This window comes from Lithobates pipiens, unplaced genomic scaffold, assembly GCF_037356315.1.
Source record: "Lithobates pipiens isolate NorthernLeopardFrog02 unplaced genomic scaffold, aLitPip1_a1.2 Scaffold_10, whole genome shotgun sequence".
Classification (NCBI taxonomy): Eukaryota; Metazoa; Chordata; class Amphibia; order Anura; family Ranidae; genus Lithobates; species Lithobates pipiens.
Window position 1 is genome coordinate 126,866,967 of NW_027507686.1, and position 17,901 is coordinate 126,884,867.

The window sequence follows — 17,901 nt, forward strand, 5'->3', positions numbered from 1 at the left end:
AAAGAGGTGCTGCTGCTGCTCCTGAACTCAAAGTTGCATTACCTGATAAATTCAATGGAGATCACTCATCTTATGGAAGATGTATTACTGTACCTCATGCCAGATCCTGTTTTCTCTACAAACCTGTAACTATGCAACAGATTTTGTCAGGATACAGACTGTGATCTCTTTATTGACTGGTGAACCTCAGACCTGGGCCCATTAATTATTATATATACCATACGTAGCCCATATTGAATTCCTGGTGTTCCTTCATACAAGCCATGCATGTACTGTATGAATATTCACATAGAAGAGAGGACAAGAACAAGCCAATACATTATTCCTCAGAGGCGTAATATCTTACCTGCCCCTTGCAATTCTGACATATCAACCGAAGCTCTCACAGATGAACCAATGCAGATTGGAATAGCCCAAGGACATCTATCTGATGTAGAGAAATCTCATCAAAGATCTAAAAAACGACGCTTTTATTGTGGAAAGCCAGGACATCAAGTGAAGGAATGTAAAGCTAAGCCAAGTCTAGGGGAGGTAAGCAAACTAATATATCCTCCGCCTCACAACAATTGCTATATTGCCCTCTCATGTAATCATCTCCCTCTCTTTACAGTGGAATAAAAAGCCTGTGAATCCTAATGCAATGATTGATTCTGGAGCATGTGGCTTTTTTATTGACACATTACCTAAAGCTTTATCAGTGCCTACAACCAATAAAGAATTACCTAAGGACTCATCATTTGTATGCAAAACTAGAATAATGCGGTTTCAACGCGAAAACTGTAGATTTCCTGGGGTACATTATTTCACCTGGTTGCATAGAGATAGAAATCTCCAAGATTCGCTATATTATCTTGGCCAGTACCTATAAACAAAAAAGGGGTACAATGTTTTATTTGCCTTTGTAACTTCTATAGAAGATTCATACATATTTTTTCAAAGGTTGTTCAGCCAATTACAGCTGTCACAAAGACAAAAAGTGAAATTTCAATTAACTCAACAAGCCCAACAAACTTTTGATGAGTTCAAAGCGTTATTTACTTGCGTTCCTTTTCTAATATTGCCTTTGACCAACAAACCATACCATGTTGAAGTAAATGCTTCAGATACAGATGCAGGTGCTGAACTACCACAGAGATCTGATGAAAAAGAACTCCTACATCCAGTGGCCTTTTTTTTTTTTTTACTTTACTCTGCTAGAAATTATGATGTGGGGGAAAGAGAATTATTAGCAATCAAACTTTCATTAAAAGGATGGAGACATCTGCTAGAGGGCACTTGCACATTCATCACTGTTTTATACAGACCATCACAATCTTGAATACTTACAGACAGCTAAAAGATTAAAACCATGTCAAGCCTGATGGGCTCTTTTCTTCAGATGATTCTACCAGTTGATAACTTACTGTCCTGGTTCTCAAAATGGTAAGGCTGATTTCCTTTTTCTTGTATTGAAACTGACGCATCTTCTCCAGATCCTGGACCTTCTACTATACTAAACCAAAACAACTACGCCATCACTATGGGATACTAGAAGATCTCACACTAATGTAAATGATAAACCTTCCAAAAAAAACCCAATCAACTATCAAAATGGACTTTGTACAAAGTAGGGATAGTCCGAACACCCCCCGGTTCAGAACGCACCAGAAAATGCAAACAGGCAAAAAATTTGTGCGAACATGCGAACCCTATTAAAGTCTATCGGACACGAACATGAAAAATAAAAAGTGCTCATTTTAAAGGCTTATATGCAAGTTATTCAAATGGGGGTGGCCAGCAAGGGTTGTGGGAATGAGGCTATTGTCCCCATTGACATGGGGAAAAGGGCAAGTGGCTTGGTATAGTTTGAGGGGTCAGCAGATAAGGGTCTGGCACCCTGACTTTGGCAAATCATGGCTTTCATAGCAGAGCACGCTGTGATTGGCCGAAGCATGCAGGTCAGGTTTTCCTGAACGCCCAATAATGTTTGGAATTCGACAAACGGGCGAACACTCGATGTTCGGGTCGAACTTACGCGCGACTCAAAGCCTGGGTCCATCCCTAGTACAAAGGAAAAGTTTATGTTCCTCTTGCTGCAGTCACTGAAGTACTACAATATTGCAATGACACTCCCACAGGGGGTCATGGAGGGGTACATAAAACAAACTGATTTGAAGAACCTTCTGGTGGCCTTCCTTATTAAAAGATGTGACATCTTACGTTTCTGTTTGTATTCATGCTAAAGACAGCCACAATTTCCCTCAATGTCTTCTTTTGCCTTTGCCTGTTCATTCCAGGCCCTGGACTGACATTTCAGTGGATTTTATTTTGTTGAGTTACCCTTGGCACATGGCTACAATACAATATTGGTTGTCACGGTACTACAACAGTGAGTCCACAGGCGAGCAGGTGACATGGAATCCCCCAGGGTGTGGAGTCTAAGGGCCAGCCAGTATTCTGCCAGGGACCCCCTCATGAGGGTTTGGGCTTAGCTGTGTGCTGACCCCAGGTCATGACCCCTGGGTTCACCCTGCTCACTAAGGGAGTACCAGAAGACACAGCCAGACAAGGATGGATGGATGAAGCAAAGGAGAGCCAGATAGCGAGCCAAGGTCAGAGTGGGCTGCAGACAACGTAATCAGGACAAGTCGGTACACAAGAGATCAGTTCACGAGAGGTCAGGTTAAAGCAGGTTACATGAAGGGGGCACAGAAACAAGCATTGCTCAAGCAACCAGAAGCTGATCTGGAAGGAATTTAAATAGAGAAGATCATGGGGGGGCTAGACAGGAAGTAGCAGGAAGGAATGATATAATTAAGCAACAGGTGGAGCCGGAACACCCATAGCTGCAGAGTGCATCAGAGCTGAACACAAGCTAGTGGAACAACAGGTGCCAGCTGACCCACATCAGAAAAGATAAGACACAGATCAGCTCCGCACCTGGTCACTGAGGAAAACATTTTTTTATTTTTTTTAGATATTTATCATAGCAAAAAGTAAAAAGTGTTTTTTTTTTTTCAAAATTGTCATTATTTTTTTGTTTATAGCACACAAAATAAAAACCGCAGAGGTGATCAAATACCCCCAAAAGAAAGCTCTATTTTTGGGGAAAAAATTATGTCAATTTTGTTTGGGTACAGCGTTGAATGACTGTGCAATTGTCAGTTAAAGCAACGCAGTGCCATATCGCAAAAAATGGCCTGGTCATTAAGAGGGCAAATTGTCCGGGGCTGAAGTGGTTAATAACTTACACAAATCACCAAGATTGTCTAACAGGTGGACCCACCAAGCAGGAGGGAGGTTTCACTGCATACAACAGAGCCACCAAGAGACCATATGACATTCACCAGTTCTGTATAAAATAAAGAAAGGCATTATAGTGCCCCTCTTGGTTGGCCAAGGATAGTCATCTACACAGAACTTATACCAATTTTTAACGGTGCTCCCGGCCATGTCCCCTCTCAGATGGCTAGCAACAGCCTCCCGTGTTCTCTGTGCTCTCTGAAAAACCTTCATCGGGACCCCAATTCACGGTTAACGGGGCCCCCCTACAAAGCATCAGTGGAGCTCCCAGCTGTTGTAGTGAGAGCAGAGAATGGAAGCCCCGTCCACACACCTCTAAATGTATGTAGTGAGTTTGGCTGGCCAGGTATGTCCTTACACCCATAAAATGCCCGACTACTTAAACTCTCAGCTGTGTTATTCAACTGTAAAGCTGTGCATTGCTGAAAGTTCTCTGACCATCTCCTGTATAATGTCCGCAGTCTCTGATTGTCTTCTGTAGTATGTCCGCAGTCTCTGATTGTCTCCTGCAGTATATCCGCAGTCTCTGATTGTCTCCTGCAGTATGTCCGCAGTCTCTGGTAATCTCCTGCAGTATGCCCAGTCTCTGGTAATCTCCTGCAGTATGTCCGCAGTCTCTGGTAATCTCCTGCAGTATGTCCGCAGTCTCTGGTAATCTCCTGCAGTATGTCCGCAGTGTCTGGTCATCTCCTGCATTATGTCCGCAGTCTCTGATTGTCTCCTGCAGTATGTCTGAGTATGTCTGCACTCTCTGACACTCTCCTGTAGTATGTGTATTAATGTGCCCCTTTACTTGCTCAATTATTTAGGATTGCTCCACTGCTCAGTGAGAGGTAATGATGTACATTAACCTGTAGCAACCAATCAGCGAACAGTAGTGATCTGCTTTAACCTCTAGCAACCAATTGGCAAGCATAAATTTTGTATTGTAACCTCTAGCAACCAGCCAGTGAGCAATAAGGATAGGCTGTAACCTCTGGCAAAAATTTCAATCACTGCATGATCTGATGCAGTAAACTGATTTTGAGTCTACCTGCTATTTGTATGTATGTCTCAGAATGAAGGGGGGGGGGGGGGGGGCAAGAAAATGTTTGCCCAGGGCCCAATCAAAATTAAAGATGGCCCTGCCCACCACATATAACCACTCTCAATTAGGAACCCCCAACACTCTAACACACTAATACATAACGGCCACCCATCCCCTATTTGCACCATCTTGGAGTCCCTCAGTAACACAGGGGGGGGGGGGACTAGAATACAATTACTGTAAGAGGTCCGTCTGTCCCATATAAGTAATCAGGTATTTAATATCTCTTTTCTTTTGGGGAAGGTGGTTACCATCCATCAAGTCATCACACACCCAGCTACTGTATAGCAAAGCGGCTTACCTCAATATCCTATGGGGCGATATTCATTGTATCTATAGAAGGTCATCTTTCCTACAAACTGACTTCATCTTTATTAATTCATTATTTTAAGGTCTGGGCTACACCTCAATAGGCATTTTTTGTAGCTTCTGTATTTTGTATTTTATATATTTGTCTGTGTCTATTTATTCTTTATTTCATTAATTTTTTTATTTATACATTTTTTTTGTATGCAATTACATTTTTGTATAACATTTTATTTTTTTCCAAGTTTTATTTAGTGAGGAGTATTTTTAATGATTATGGAGGGCTACAGTATACAGTGTGTATCTTTTACGTCTTATGAAGTACGCACTTTATTTTAAATGCCTCCATTCGCTTTTTTATATCTGCATGCTTTATGTAGAAAAGGTTCACCTCTCTGGGGGAGGCATTTTGGAGTGTTGCTGCTGGGGTGTACAGGGTTAACTTTTTCAGTAGGAGGTCTTCATAAGGTTCTGTCTCTGTGTCATGTGGCTTAGCTCTTTGAAGAAGTCAACCACACAGTGAATGTAAGTGACATCACACGCTATCCTGAAAGTGATACAACAGCACAGACATGTTGAGGAGTCTGGTGAGATGCCAAAGTACTGGCACACTAACGGGGGACAGAGTGAACAATCATGGTGGGCTGCTTTGGAATTACTATGACACTTGCTTTTGATCCCACCTCGTTTGTGAGTAGTTTACTTGCAATTTAATACATTTTAAGTGGTTTTACGGTATCACGCTATTAGTTTTTTTCTGCCTAATATCTGAGGAGCCACTGGATGGCATAATAGTGAATGCAAGTGCTTAAGAAGGATCATCAGAGGAAGTGGTGTAATCAAAGCGATTTTTGACAATCGTTTAAATGTGAGGCATAAGCATTTGGTGAGTGTGACTCACAGTGGGAGTGGTGTAGCACTTGTGGTGGGGGATTGGAGTGTGCTATCTACACCATCATTTTTTCTGCACTATTGGAACACTACTATTGATCTGGTGAACCATTGGGCATGTGTTATAAACTTAACATTTTTGGGACTGTAATACAGATCATAAATGTTTTAGCGTCTCCTGGAATCTATGAACACTTTTTGATTTCTTGTTTGACACTTTTTGTATTATTAAGAAGCCAACAGCAATTATTTCCCGATTATCAGTTTAAACCATTTAATTTTATTATTTTTATAATTTTTTGTTTAGATTGTTTTACTTATATACACATGCAATTATATAATGTGTTAAGTGGTGTATAGTATTCATAATGTCCACAGGAGTGAGGTGCGGGAAGGGATGGAGGAGTAATGGTTGGAGATAAGAGGTGAGGTCACTGATGTTAATAAATTTTGGGATACCCCTAAACTTAATTTTATTCCTCCGAGACCTATCCTCAAAATCAGTGATTTCAGCCTGCAACTGTTGAAGTGCCTCTGAATGTTAATCAAAAGCATCCACCATTTTGGTGTGAACTGTGGTGTGGTCACTCATTTGCCTCTCTAAATAGTCAGTATGTTCCCCTACCTGATCAATTCTGGAGTGTAAATGAAAATTAGATGAGCTTAGCTGCTTGTGTAGTGATAATAACATCAGTTTCAATGAGTACGCTGAGGCTGGATTATCACTGGTAGGAAGTGCAGCCAAAGGCCCAGTGTAGTCCCCTTCAGTTTGCATAATGTCAACTGGTGTTGCTTTTTAGAAAGTGGTACTTTATTGGGGAAATGGGCTATGGTGAAGTTGCTCTATTACCTCTATCTGAAGCAGGCTGCATTGAGATAGCAAGCTCAGAGGTGATGCTATCTATATCATTTTGGCCATTCAATTCCTCCAGATCTTGGCCGGGTCCCTGTGCCTGTGTGTAGAGCTCTGCTCCTGCGCCATAATGAGGATGTCACATAGCCAGAAAGAAGCAGAAAATCGTCCTTCGGCAAAGCAGAGCTGTGAGATTGTGCAGCCATCTTGCTCCACAGCCAGTCACTCCCTGCTATACTACACATTTTAAGATTCCAACATAGATGCGCTTAGACCAGAATAATAATCTAATTCTAAATGTTTCATTACTCCCCTTTCTGGATCTAAATAAAATCTCCCGAAGCAAGGAACCATGCAAGTATGTAGCATGGTCCTCCCACTATGATTTTCTGTCATATTTATAACAGGATCAGGAATCTAGCAGATGATTTTAAAAGATTATCTCAGTCCTCCTAGAGCTTCAATGTCTTCTATGTAGCAAGATAGCAAGGTAATTTCTTGTATTAAAAGATGCATAGATTTAAAGGTAAATTCACCTCTTCAGGCAGAATTTCACTTTTTCATATTAAATAGAAGCCTTTTCTTATGTCTTTTTTTGCTCAAGCCATCCCAATGTGCTTATCTCTCATCCACATCAACTTTAATTTTTCACGTTTTCTTTGTGAATTTAAAAAAAATGCTTTTTGCTTCCATCACTTTTGGTAGATCATCTCGTATCATGTACCTGCCATTGTGTGTACTACCACACTGAACCACACCTTCTTCGTTACTATGCCACCACTCACTTTATTACTTCTTCTCTTAAGGTGACCATACACATAACAATTTAAATCTACAATCTCCTTTAGATCTACCTTCAGCTGTGTAGTGCAAGGGATTGTCTGATTTGATGCAAAGTGTTTAGATTGTTCAGGTGGGTCATCTTATGCCACAGTTTTGGTACATCTAAAGGAAATTGTACAGAGATTGTACAATCATATTGCATAGTGCAGTGTTTCTCAACTCCAGTTCTGAAGGCACCCCAACTGGTCATGTTTTCAGGATTTCTCTCAGATGAAATAGCTGTGGTAATTACTAAGGCAGTGAAACTGATCAAATTACCTGTGCAAAATAATGGCAAGCCTGAAAATATGACCTGCTGCATCACCTTGAGGACTGGAGTTGAGATACATTGGCACAGTGTATGGCCATCTTTATACAAGTACATAGGAGAGAATGGACAATGAAACTCAGCTGTCAAGCTCCATTTCTTTATAGCAGGAACTCACATTCCCTCATGTGCGGAGGTGGGGGGAATCTCCTGGAAGGGCAGGTGCAGCATGCATGCTAATGATGTCAAATGATAAACTACTTCCTTGTACTGGTTTTTCAGTAAGAAACATGAAGTAACAGTGGATTTTATTATGGAACACACTGGAGGCTGACCTAAAAGTCTGTCTTAAAAGTCTGAGAAAATGTTTTATTTTCTGCAGCAGAGGAACATTAATGGTATAGTGGTATATAGGGGATCTGGAATTTAGAAAGAAAGGTGATCTTGGCCTTTAAGAAAAATAAATAATAATGCCCTTATGGAAAGCACAATCAGTATGTGATATATTTAATTAGTACAATTAGTTGTTATCCATTTTGGATCATGAGGATACATTTTTACACATTTGTGCTCCTTTTTAGGTGTGGATAGGTTCAGTGATGACATTTACAGGATGCTTGGTTTTAGGCCTGGCCTATACTGGAGACTCTGCTGGAAATTTGTTAGCCCTGCCTTCTTGTTGGTAAGTAAAATTACTTGAACACAATTTAAAGGTTTGTTAAAGTGTTCTTATTGGATGTTGCTAAATGTTAATAGATGGGTAAATGCTATGTTAGTGTAAGGGAGAAGTTAAGGGTTTGTTTTAGGGGTTAAACATTGTTGAGGTATGGGATTGGTTAATGTAGCTGTAAAGACACATACTGAATAAACTTTATCATTATAATGTTTTTTCAAAGTAATTTTCACTAATTTTCAACATTTTTAAATATTCAGCTCTCATTAACATAATAACTAGGGAATCCTGCCATGAGGATCCTTGCTTAGGCACCTTCATAGGATGACACCACTCTGGTCTTATCTCCCAGTTGTGCTCCTGCATTGTCATCCTTTCAGAGGGACTTCTGATGGGGACTACAAGCAATGATATGCAGTCATTAGGGATGAGCCGAACACCTCCCCCGGTTCGGTTTTTACCAGAACATACCGAACAGGCAAAAAATTTGGCAGAACACACAAACACCCTTAAAGTCTATGGGACACAAACATGAATAATCAAAAGTGATAATTTTAAAGACTTATATGTAATTTATTGTCATAAAAAGTTTTTGCGGACCAGGAACCTTTCCCAGGGGACATATATCAATGCAATTTTTTTTTTGTGAAACAATAAAAATGAAATATTCATTTAACCACTTGCCTACCAGGCACGAACACCCCCTTCCTGCTCAAGCCATTTTTCAGCTTTCAGCACTGTCGCACTTTGAATAACAATTGCACAGTCATACTACACTGTACCCAAACAAATTTTTTATAATTTTCTTCACACAAATAGAGATTTCTTTTGCTGGTATGTAATCACTGCTGGGTTTTTATTTTTTACAAAAAAAAGACCAAAATTATTATTTTTTTTACTATTTTTTTACCTTTTTCTGTCAGTAAATTTTGTAACTACGGTAAGTAATTTTTTGCCTTCACTGATGTGCGCTGATGAGGCAGCACTGATGAGCACTGATAGGCTGGCACTAATATCCCACACTTATGGGCACTGATAGATGGCACTGATGGGCACTGTTGGGTAGCATTGATGGACACTGTTAGGTGGCACTGATGAGCACTAATAAGTGGCACTGGTGGGCACTGATATGCGGCAGTGGCGGGCACTGATAGGTGGTACTGGTGGGCAGGGATAGGCGGCATGTATAGGCAATACAGATGGGCATTGATGGGTGGCACTGATGGGTGACACTGATGGTCATTGATGGTCAGCAGTGATGGGCAGCACCAATTGCCAGCACTGACTGGCATGGCTAATAGGCACTGATTCATGGCACTTGTAGACAGTGTGGGCACTGATTGCTGCCACTGGTGAGCTCTGATCACTAATATTGGTGGGCACTGCATGCTGGCATTGGTGGGCATGGTATTTTTACACTTTATTTAAATATTGCAATCAGGGCACTTATGATCAGTGCCCTGATTACTTCCCTAGCTGCCCCCCTGTGAGAAGATGTTGCTGATCGGCTCTTCTCACCTCACACACTGTCAGTGTGAGGCGAGGAGAGGCGATTACCGGCATCTCCGTGTTTACATGTGACCAACTGTGATTGGACACAGCCGATCACATGGGTAAAGAGCCGCAGACGCGGCTCTTTACACAGATCAGGGTCGCACAATGTCCTAGCAACATGGCGGTGGCTCAGAACAAGAGCTGCACCACCCCACCGTAATTTGGCGGTGGGTCGGCAGCAAGCAGTTAAATATCATGCTTGGGGGTGTCTATAGTATGCCTGTAAAGTGGCACATTTTTCCCGTGTTTAGAACAGTACCACAGCAAAATTACATTTCTAAAGGAAAAATTGTCATTTAAAACTAATCGTGGCTGTAATGAATTGTCAGGTCTCGGCAATTGAAAAAAAAGAGCATGGGACTCCCCCAAGTCCATTACCAGGCCCTATGGGTCTGGTATGAATACTAAGGGGAACCCCAATCCAAAAGGAACAAAAAAATTGTGTGGGGGTCCCCCTAAAATCCATACCAGGCCCTTAGGGTCTGATATGGATTTTAAGGGGAACCCTGCACCAAAGTGTAAAAAAAATGGCGTAGGGGTACCCCCCAAAATCCATATCAGACCCTTATCCAAGCACACAACCTGGCAGGCCACAGGAAAAGAGGGGGGCAAGAATGCGCCCCCCTCCTGAACCGTACCAGGCTACATGCCCTCAACATGGGGATAGTGCTTTGAGGTAGCTTCCCCAACCCTTGCCCGGTGGTTGTGGGTGTCTGTGGGCGGGGGGCTTATAGGAATATGGAAGCCCCCTTTAACAAGGAGAACCCCAGATCCCGGTCCCCCCTGGGTGAAAATGGTAATGGGGTAGAGATGTACCCCTAATATTTCACAAAAAAAGTGTCAAAATGTTAAAAACGACAAGACACAGCTTGGGGACAAGTCCTGTATTAGAAAAATAAAAACTTCTTACAATTTCCATTCATCTTCTTATATCGCTCCACCGACAGACCGAACAAGAAAAAAAATCCACCACCCATCCTCCTCTGTGAGAGGCTCCTGCCATGTGATGCTTCTTCGCTGATGAAGGGTCTTATATAACTGAGGGTGGAGCCACCCAGTGATGTCCTGGGTGACCCTGCCCTCTCTGATGCTACAGGGACTTTCCCATGGTTTCCCCGTGGCGTCAGAGGGGGTGGGGTCACCCGTTTACGTGGGAAGATACGTAATTTCCCGGTATCGACACATGTTGGGGAGGGGACAGGACAGTTTGTGAGACAGTGGAGTGATCTCAGAGTGGGAGAGGACACATCAGCACAGCGCCTTTATATTTTTTTGGCTTGATACAGAGGATTGCACTCTTAGCACCTATTAAATGTGAGTACCCTAATATAGGGAATATTGTCATTTTGAATAAAACTTTTAAAATGGTAATACACTATCCAGTTTCCTCTGTTTTCCAAATGAATATTGCTGCAAGCGACCATCCAAGGATCTAAATGCTGACCATAAACCTAGAGGTGGTTTAAAAGTGTGTTTTGATTGAGCTTAGGTGCAAGGTGAGCACATACACCAAAGGGAAGCACAAGAGTGAACATGAGCACTTTACTGGTATATCATCTGTAATGAGCACCAGAAGAATGGAGTAGTTATGAATGGACTTTATGCTGCGATTTTATGGACACAGATAAATGCATGAATTAGTTTGGCACAAATGCACTTTAAATACAGTTCACTTTATTTCTATATTGAGTATTGTATATTGATGCACTTTGTATAGATTTATGTAAATTACAGGTTGTTACTACAGTTATCGCAGTATTTCTCTATTGCATGTAAATGCTACATATGTATGTAGCGATGGATTTTTTTGCCATGTAAAGCTATATAGTAAAGCGATGCTACTAAATTGGTATTTGACTCCCCCTAGTGGCATATAATGTGAATAAGACTTGTTTTATTTCCACATAAAAGCCTATGCAGGAAGTGACTTAATTATTCTGGGAAAGGACTCACTTACCCACAGTCCCTCACCTATGTACCCATGAACCCCAGGTGATTGAACTGCATGCTTGGTAGGAAATAAAAGGCCCAGTGTGGCTATTTTTCGGGCTCTTCTCACTGGGACACATGGCCTGCCTGCAAGGATCTGTGGGTGTGCATTTGGAGGAGCCGTGGCCTGCTTGGGGCAGAATGAAACTGCAACCACCAGAGAGACTCTTACTACAGTGCTGGAGCAGCCGTGTGATCTGACGGGAGGATCCGTAATGCCTGACGGAACCAAACGAGGGTCCCGGTTATCTTGTGGAGCGGTGCAGCATGACAGAGCTGGCTGGCAGCAGGGCTGAGACCATCGAAGTGGAGGCATCCAGTTATCTGGGCCTGGTGTGGTGAGAGGGCTGTTGCCCAGAACTTATTTAAAGCACCTAACACACTACAGATTAGTCATTATAGTGCTGCTGAGACCTGCAGTCCCACAGAACAGTTCTTTCCAATCATACTGTACTCAGATAGGCCTCAAAGCCTAACTTTACTAGGGACTGACTGATGGTCGTAGTGCATTCTGAAGAAAGGAGGTTATAAGTGCATTGCATAATTGAAGTTACTGTCGTTCACTATTTTACGTTACATTACCATCTGCAAACCCTATGGAATACAAATACTGCAGTATAATGGCTAGCTGAAGAAAGAAGACAAGAGACTATATTATTTACTGTAAGGCCTTGCAGTATTGTTGCTACATACAAAGGACTGCATTTCACCACAGGGGGAGCTCTTGAGTAATTACATTGTGTTGTATTGTTTTGTTAACACTGTATAGTGTATTGCAGGTTTTCGAGTGTCTGCACGTTCCTGCTGGAAGTGGGAAGGTGCCCAGTGTCAATATCTTATCACTCTGAGCATTAGTCCCACTTGGAGACACACTTGCAGGGGTCATTTAGGTAACCCTTGAGTATAGCCATTTACAAATTCTCATCTCAGCATTGTGTCAAACTTGTGTGTCAATACAGTTCTTATACTTATTGTTTAAACCTGCTTCAGTAAAATTACATTTTGGTTTAAGTACAATTGTTTTGAGGCTTGTTCATTCTCCTAGCAGGTGGAGCAGCTGAAACCCAGGTAACAACAAAAGTACAATGTATGTAAACTGTTATTATTGAATTTTTTTTTGTTTGTTATTGGGTTTCGCACCAACACTTTACACAGCTGTGTCAAGCGTATTGAGGCAAATCAGTGGGGGGTGGAAGAGCAAAGCACAGGCCCATTCAGTTACCAGCAGCTCCTTCAGGGGTAAGTGCTACATGTGAGGGCTCGTCTGGGATCTCTATTACTCTCCAATCAAGCCCACCCTCATGAACTCCAGGATGGACCCCATCACTGTGGTTCAGTGGTGTGAAGCGGAAGGCGCTCTCTCAGAAGCGAGTGTGGCAATTGAGAACTCAGGAGAATTCCCGAAGAGCTACTACAAAGAGGAAGATGCTGCTGGACTATATCATCAATTGATAAATATGGCACAGAGTAGTCAAAAGACTCCCCAAAACTTCTTATTCAGAGTCATCAAATTGAAAGACCGCCCATTGTCTGTCTTAGAAGGAGAAGGCTCAAATGAACACTGAACTGATCCAGAAGAAATTCCTGAGGTCTGTGGCTACAGGGCTGAGGAGTGACTACGTCAAGTTTCAGTTACGGCAGTACCTAGAAAACCCCTCCATTCCAGATGAGGTGCTCATTGAAGAGACTAATGAAGCGGCTAAGATGGAAATGGAAAAAGAGAAGAAACAAAAGAAAATCCAGTTGAACATCACAACAGGAACCAAAGGATACCAGTCGGATGTTCAACTGGGCGTTCAGAAACCCAGTGTCCTGACAGTGAACACTGATCAAATGTCTTGGTCCTTACCTACACAACATCTGCAGAAGTTACATAGTTAGGTTGAAAAAAAGACACAAGTCCATCTAGTTCAACCACAAAAATAATAATAATAATAATAATAATAATAATAATATCATACAATCCCATATACCCAAGTCTATACCCACAGTTGATCCAGAGGAAGGCAAAAAATCCCAGCATAGCATGATCCAATTTGCTAAAGCAGGGGAAAAAAAATCCTTCCTGATCCCCCGAGAGGCAATCAGATTTTCTGAATCAACTTTACCTATAAATGTTAGTACCCAGTTATATTATGTACACTTAGGAAATAATCCAGGCCTTTCTTTTTTGCATTCAAGAAAGGTTTATTGGCAAATAAAGACACATATTACAAGGGTATGCAAAAGACACTGCATAAACGAAACAATGCTTAACAAGATATAAACTGTGTCAACAACATTTCTTAGTCGGCTATTGGGGTATCATCTAATACATCAAGTCCCTCCATTGCGGGCCCAACCGGACCTAGAAGGGTAATTCATTATCCAACCCCGGATTCCCTTAGGAACCCTTCATTCTCAATGGACAGCTAAAAGACATATCGAGAGAAACTAGTAGTTTATCGAAGAAACCAAGTATAGGGATATACAAGGATAGAAATAGAGAGTAAAGAGAAAAGGAAAGAAAGGAAGAAGAAAATCGCCTTGTTCCCGAAGCTCCTGTAAGCGAACAGGAGCAATGTTAGTGTGGTATTAGAGTAGTAGTGAACTAATTGTCAGGACCCCACCTCACATCAGGCCGTCAGGTCTCGGCCCATGTAGTCCCCGAAGGACTGGGAGTATTTAAAGGCAAACCACGGAGACCAGGTCTTATGATAACCATCCACTCGCTCATCAGATTGGGCTGCCGTATCTTCCATCTCACAGATAAACGCAATTTTAAGCAGCCATTCTCTTATAGTAGGGGTAGTTTTGGATTTCCAGTATAGTGGGATTAGAGAATTGGCTGCATTTATCATATGTCTGGTGAGCGACTTCTTGTATTTCTTAAAGGAGGTATTGGTGATGTGGAGCAAACAGCATGCCGCATCCAACCCTAGACTGGTCTCCGTGATCCGTCCAATCAGCTCCCTCACCCCTGACCAATACTGTTGTAGCCGGTCACATTGCCACCATATGTGGATTAGAGTACCCTCCTCTTGTTCACACCGCCAACATCTATCTGATGAGTGTGGGAACCATTTGTGAATTCTCTCCGGAGTGGCATACCAATGGGTCAACAGTTTGTAGGACGTTTCTTGCATTTTCGTGCTCAGTGAGCATTTGTGTGATAAAATACAGGCCCTGTCCCATTGGTCGTCCGAAATCGGCGTACCTAGAGCCCGAGCCCACTTCTCCCTGAGCCTGTGATCCTCTCGTGGACCCAGTGATCTCAACCATGCATATGCAAGCGTAGTGTTTTTTTGGGTGGGTTCACCTTTCAGGCAAACTGATTCTAGGTCTGTCACTGCTCTCGTTAAGTGTGGTCTACGTGTGGCATCATTGCAGTAGCTCCTAAGTTGAAAGTATGTCCAAAGTGGTAGTCGAGGCAAATCATTGTCAACTTTGAGGTCTGAGAAGTCTTTCATCAGGTTACCATTGAAACAGTCCAACGCTAAGATCGGTCTTTTCGGTCTCTGTAGTCTGAGTAACGGGTTCTGTAAACCCGGCGTAAAGTCCGGATTATCTCGGATAGGGGTTAAGGGGCTCAGAGGGGTGGAGAATTCGGGTTGTTTGGCCAGTACATGAAAAATATTGAGAGTAGTGCCTATAGTGGGGTGGGATAGCATAGATCTGGGGTATCTAAGCCGTGGGATCCAGGGAGAGAACTGGAGAGTGATCGTACTTGCTTCCTCTTCCAAAAAAACCCAATCTTTAACCTGGGAGTGACAATGCCAATCTATGATACGCGAAATATGCGCAGCATAATAATAAAGTTTGTAATCAGGTAGACCTAGGCCACCCCTTTCTTTGGGTTTGGTCAGAAGAGACTTTCTCAATCTGGGGGGTTTGCGCGACCAGATAAAACTTGTTTGAAGGGAGTGTAACGATTTGAAAAAGCTCATGGGTATCTTGATGGGTAATGTACGGATCAAGTAAAGTACTTTTGGCAGTATAGCCATCTTACAAATGGCCGCCCTGCCAAACCATGAGAAGTAGCCCGATCCCCACCTCTGAAGGTCCTGTGTAACGCTTTTAAGTAGGGGGGGAAAATTCTGCGCATACGTCAGTGAAAGTCTGGGGGTCAGCCAAATTCCCAAGTATTTAATAGCTGAGGCTGTCCATTTAAAGGGGGTACCGGCTCTGGCCACCGACAGTCAGGCCTCGGGAAGAGACACATTCATGGCCATCGATTTAGAGTAGTTTATTTTGAAGTTGGAGACATATCCAAATCTTGCAAAATCGTTCAAAAGAGAGGGAATAGAAGTGTGGGGTTCTGTTAAAAAGAACAATAAGTCATCGGCGTAAGCCGCGATTTTGAAAATTCTCTCTTTGAGTTGAAATCCCCTGATCGATGGGTTCATGATGGTGTGTCTTATGAATGGCTCCAGAGCGATAATGAAAAGCAGGGGCGACAAAGGACACCCCTGCCTTGTGCCATTCTTGATAAGCACTGTCTCTGAGAGTGAACCATTCACTTTAAGCCTAGCCGAAGGGTTCCAATACAGTGCCGAGATCCAGGCCATCATGCCGGGACCCAAGCCAGCACGCCTACACGCCTCGAACATATAATCCCAAGCTACTCGATCAAAGGCCTTCTTCGCGTCGGTTGACAGGAGAAAGCCCTCGATCTTTCGCTGGTGCGCCATATGTATCAGGTTTAGGGACTTCGTCACATTGTCTTTTGCCTCCCTGCCCAGCATGAATCCGGCCTGTTCGGATCCAATCAGTTCGTGGAGTAGGGGTTTCAGTCTGTTAGCCAAGATCTTTGCTACCAGTTTCACGTCCATATTTAGGAGGGATATGGGCCTGTAACTGGAACAGTTAAGTGGATCCTTCCCCTCCTTGGGAAGAACAGTAATAAAGGCGGACAAGAAGTCGTTTGAGTTCGGTCTCTGGGTTGTCAAAGAGTTCATTGCATTTCTAAAAGGGTTGAGTAAAATCTCTGTGAATGTCTTGTAATAAATAGCGCTAAACCCATCAGGCCCCGGACTCTTGCCCGTCTTTAACTCTCTTATGGCTGTTTTAATTTCGGAGTCGTCGAAGGGTCTGTCCAACTGGTTACTGTCTTCTTCGTCAAGTCTGGGGAGATTTGCTGCGTCTAAGTAATTCCGAATCGCTTGGGCCCTGTCTTCCCCCAAATCTGGCGGTCTCTGCAGGTTCGGAAGGTTGTATAGGTTTGTATAATATTTTTGAAAGTGTTGGGCAATCTTCTCAGTTTCGATGTCTGTCTTCCCATCCCTACCAGTGATACCTCTGATGTGATTGTGTGCTATTCGAGTGTTTAGGGCCCTCGCCAGAACTTTACCCGTTTTGTCCCCATGTTCATAATAGACTTTCCTTCTAAAGAATAAGAACCTTCTGGTGGTGCTGTCTAGAAGCTGTTTAAGAGCTTTCCGTGTTTCAAGTAACGACTCTGCTGAGTTTACTGTAAGGGAACGTTTATGTAACGATTCTAGGGATCTTATTTTTGCGGTCAAGTCATTAATCATTTTGTCTCTCTCCCGTTTTTTACGAGATCCCATGCGTATCAGCTCGCCCATAATATGACATTTGTGAGTCTCCCAGATCACTAAGGGGTTCATCCCAGGTGTGTCATTTAGCTGGAAGAATTCAGTCAAAGAGGAAACCAAGTCCGGTAGTAGCGCGGGGTCTGTTAGTAGTGACGAGTTCAATCTCCACGTATTGTGTCTGGCTGGGGCGTTTGTCCAGTCTAGTGACATAGATATTGGAGCGTGGTCAGAGATGGATTGTATCCCAATGTGGGCAGCGCTCAGCCGCGACAAGTCTCTCTGAGAAACGAAGATATAGTCTATTCGTGAGTGGCGGTTATGTGGAATGGAAAAGAAGGAATAGTCCCTGCCTTCAGGATTCAGGTGACGCCATGAGTCTACCAGATTCAGGGAATGCAGGAGCTTCTTAATGCTCTTAAGAGCCCTGTAAGGGATGGCGGTTTTGCCATTGGAGGTATCTTCAGTCGGTATGAGGGGTACGTTAAAATCTCCACCCAGAATCAATCTACCCGAACCGAAGCACTTCAGTTCATCAATCAGTTTTCGGCAGAAAGTGAGTTGAGCCGAATTGGGGAAATACACATTTGCCAGAGTCAGGGGAGTCCCTCTGCAGGTCCCCTTGAGGAAGAGGAACCTCCCTTC

The 17,901-nt window shown here is 42.8% G+C and overlaps 1 protein-coding gene across 1 annotated transcript in view; it reads left to right on the forward strand.

The window, feature by feature from the left end:
* Positions 1-17,901, forward strand: part of SLC6A2 (solute carrier family 6 member 2) — a 698,054-nt gene that overhangs the window by 511,590 nt on the left and 168,563 nt on the right. The window contains exon 12 of the mRNA XM_077458093.1: positions 8,091-8,191. Coding sequence (XP_077314219.1) covers positions 8,091-8,191 — 101 coding nt within the window. The remainder of the gene's footprint in view (positions 1-8,090; positions 8,192-17,901) is intronic.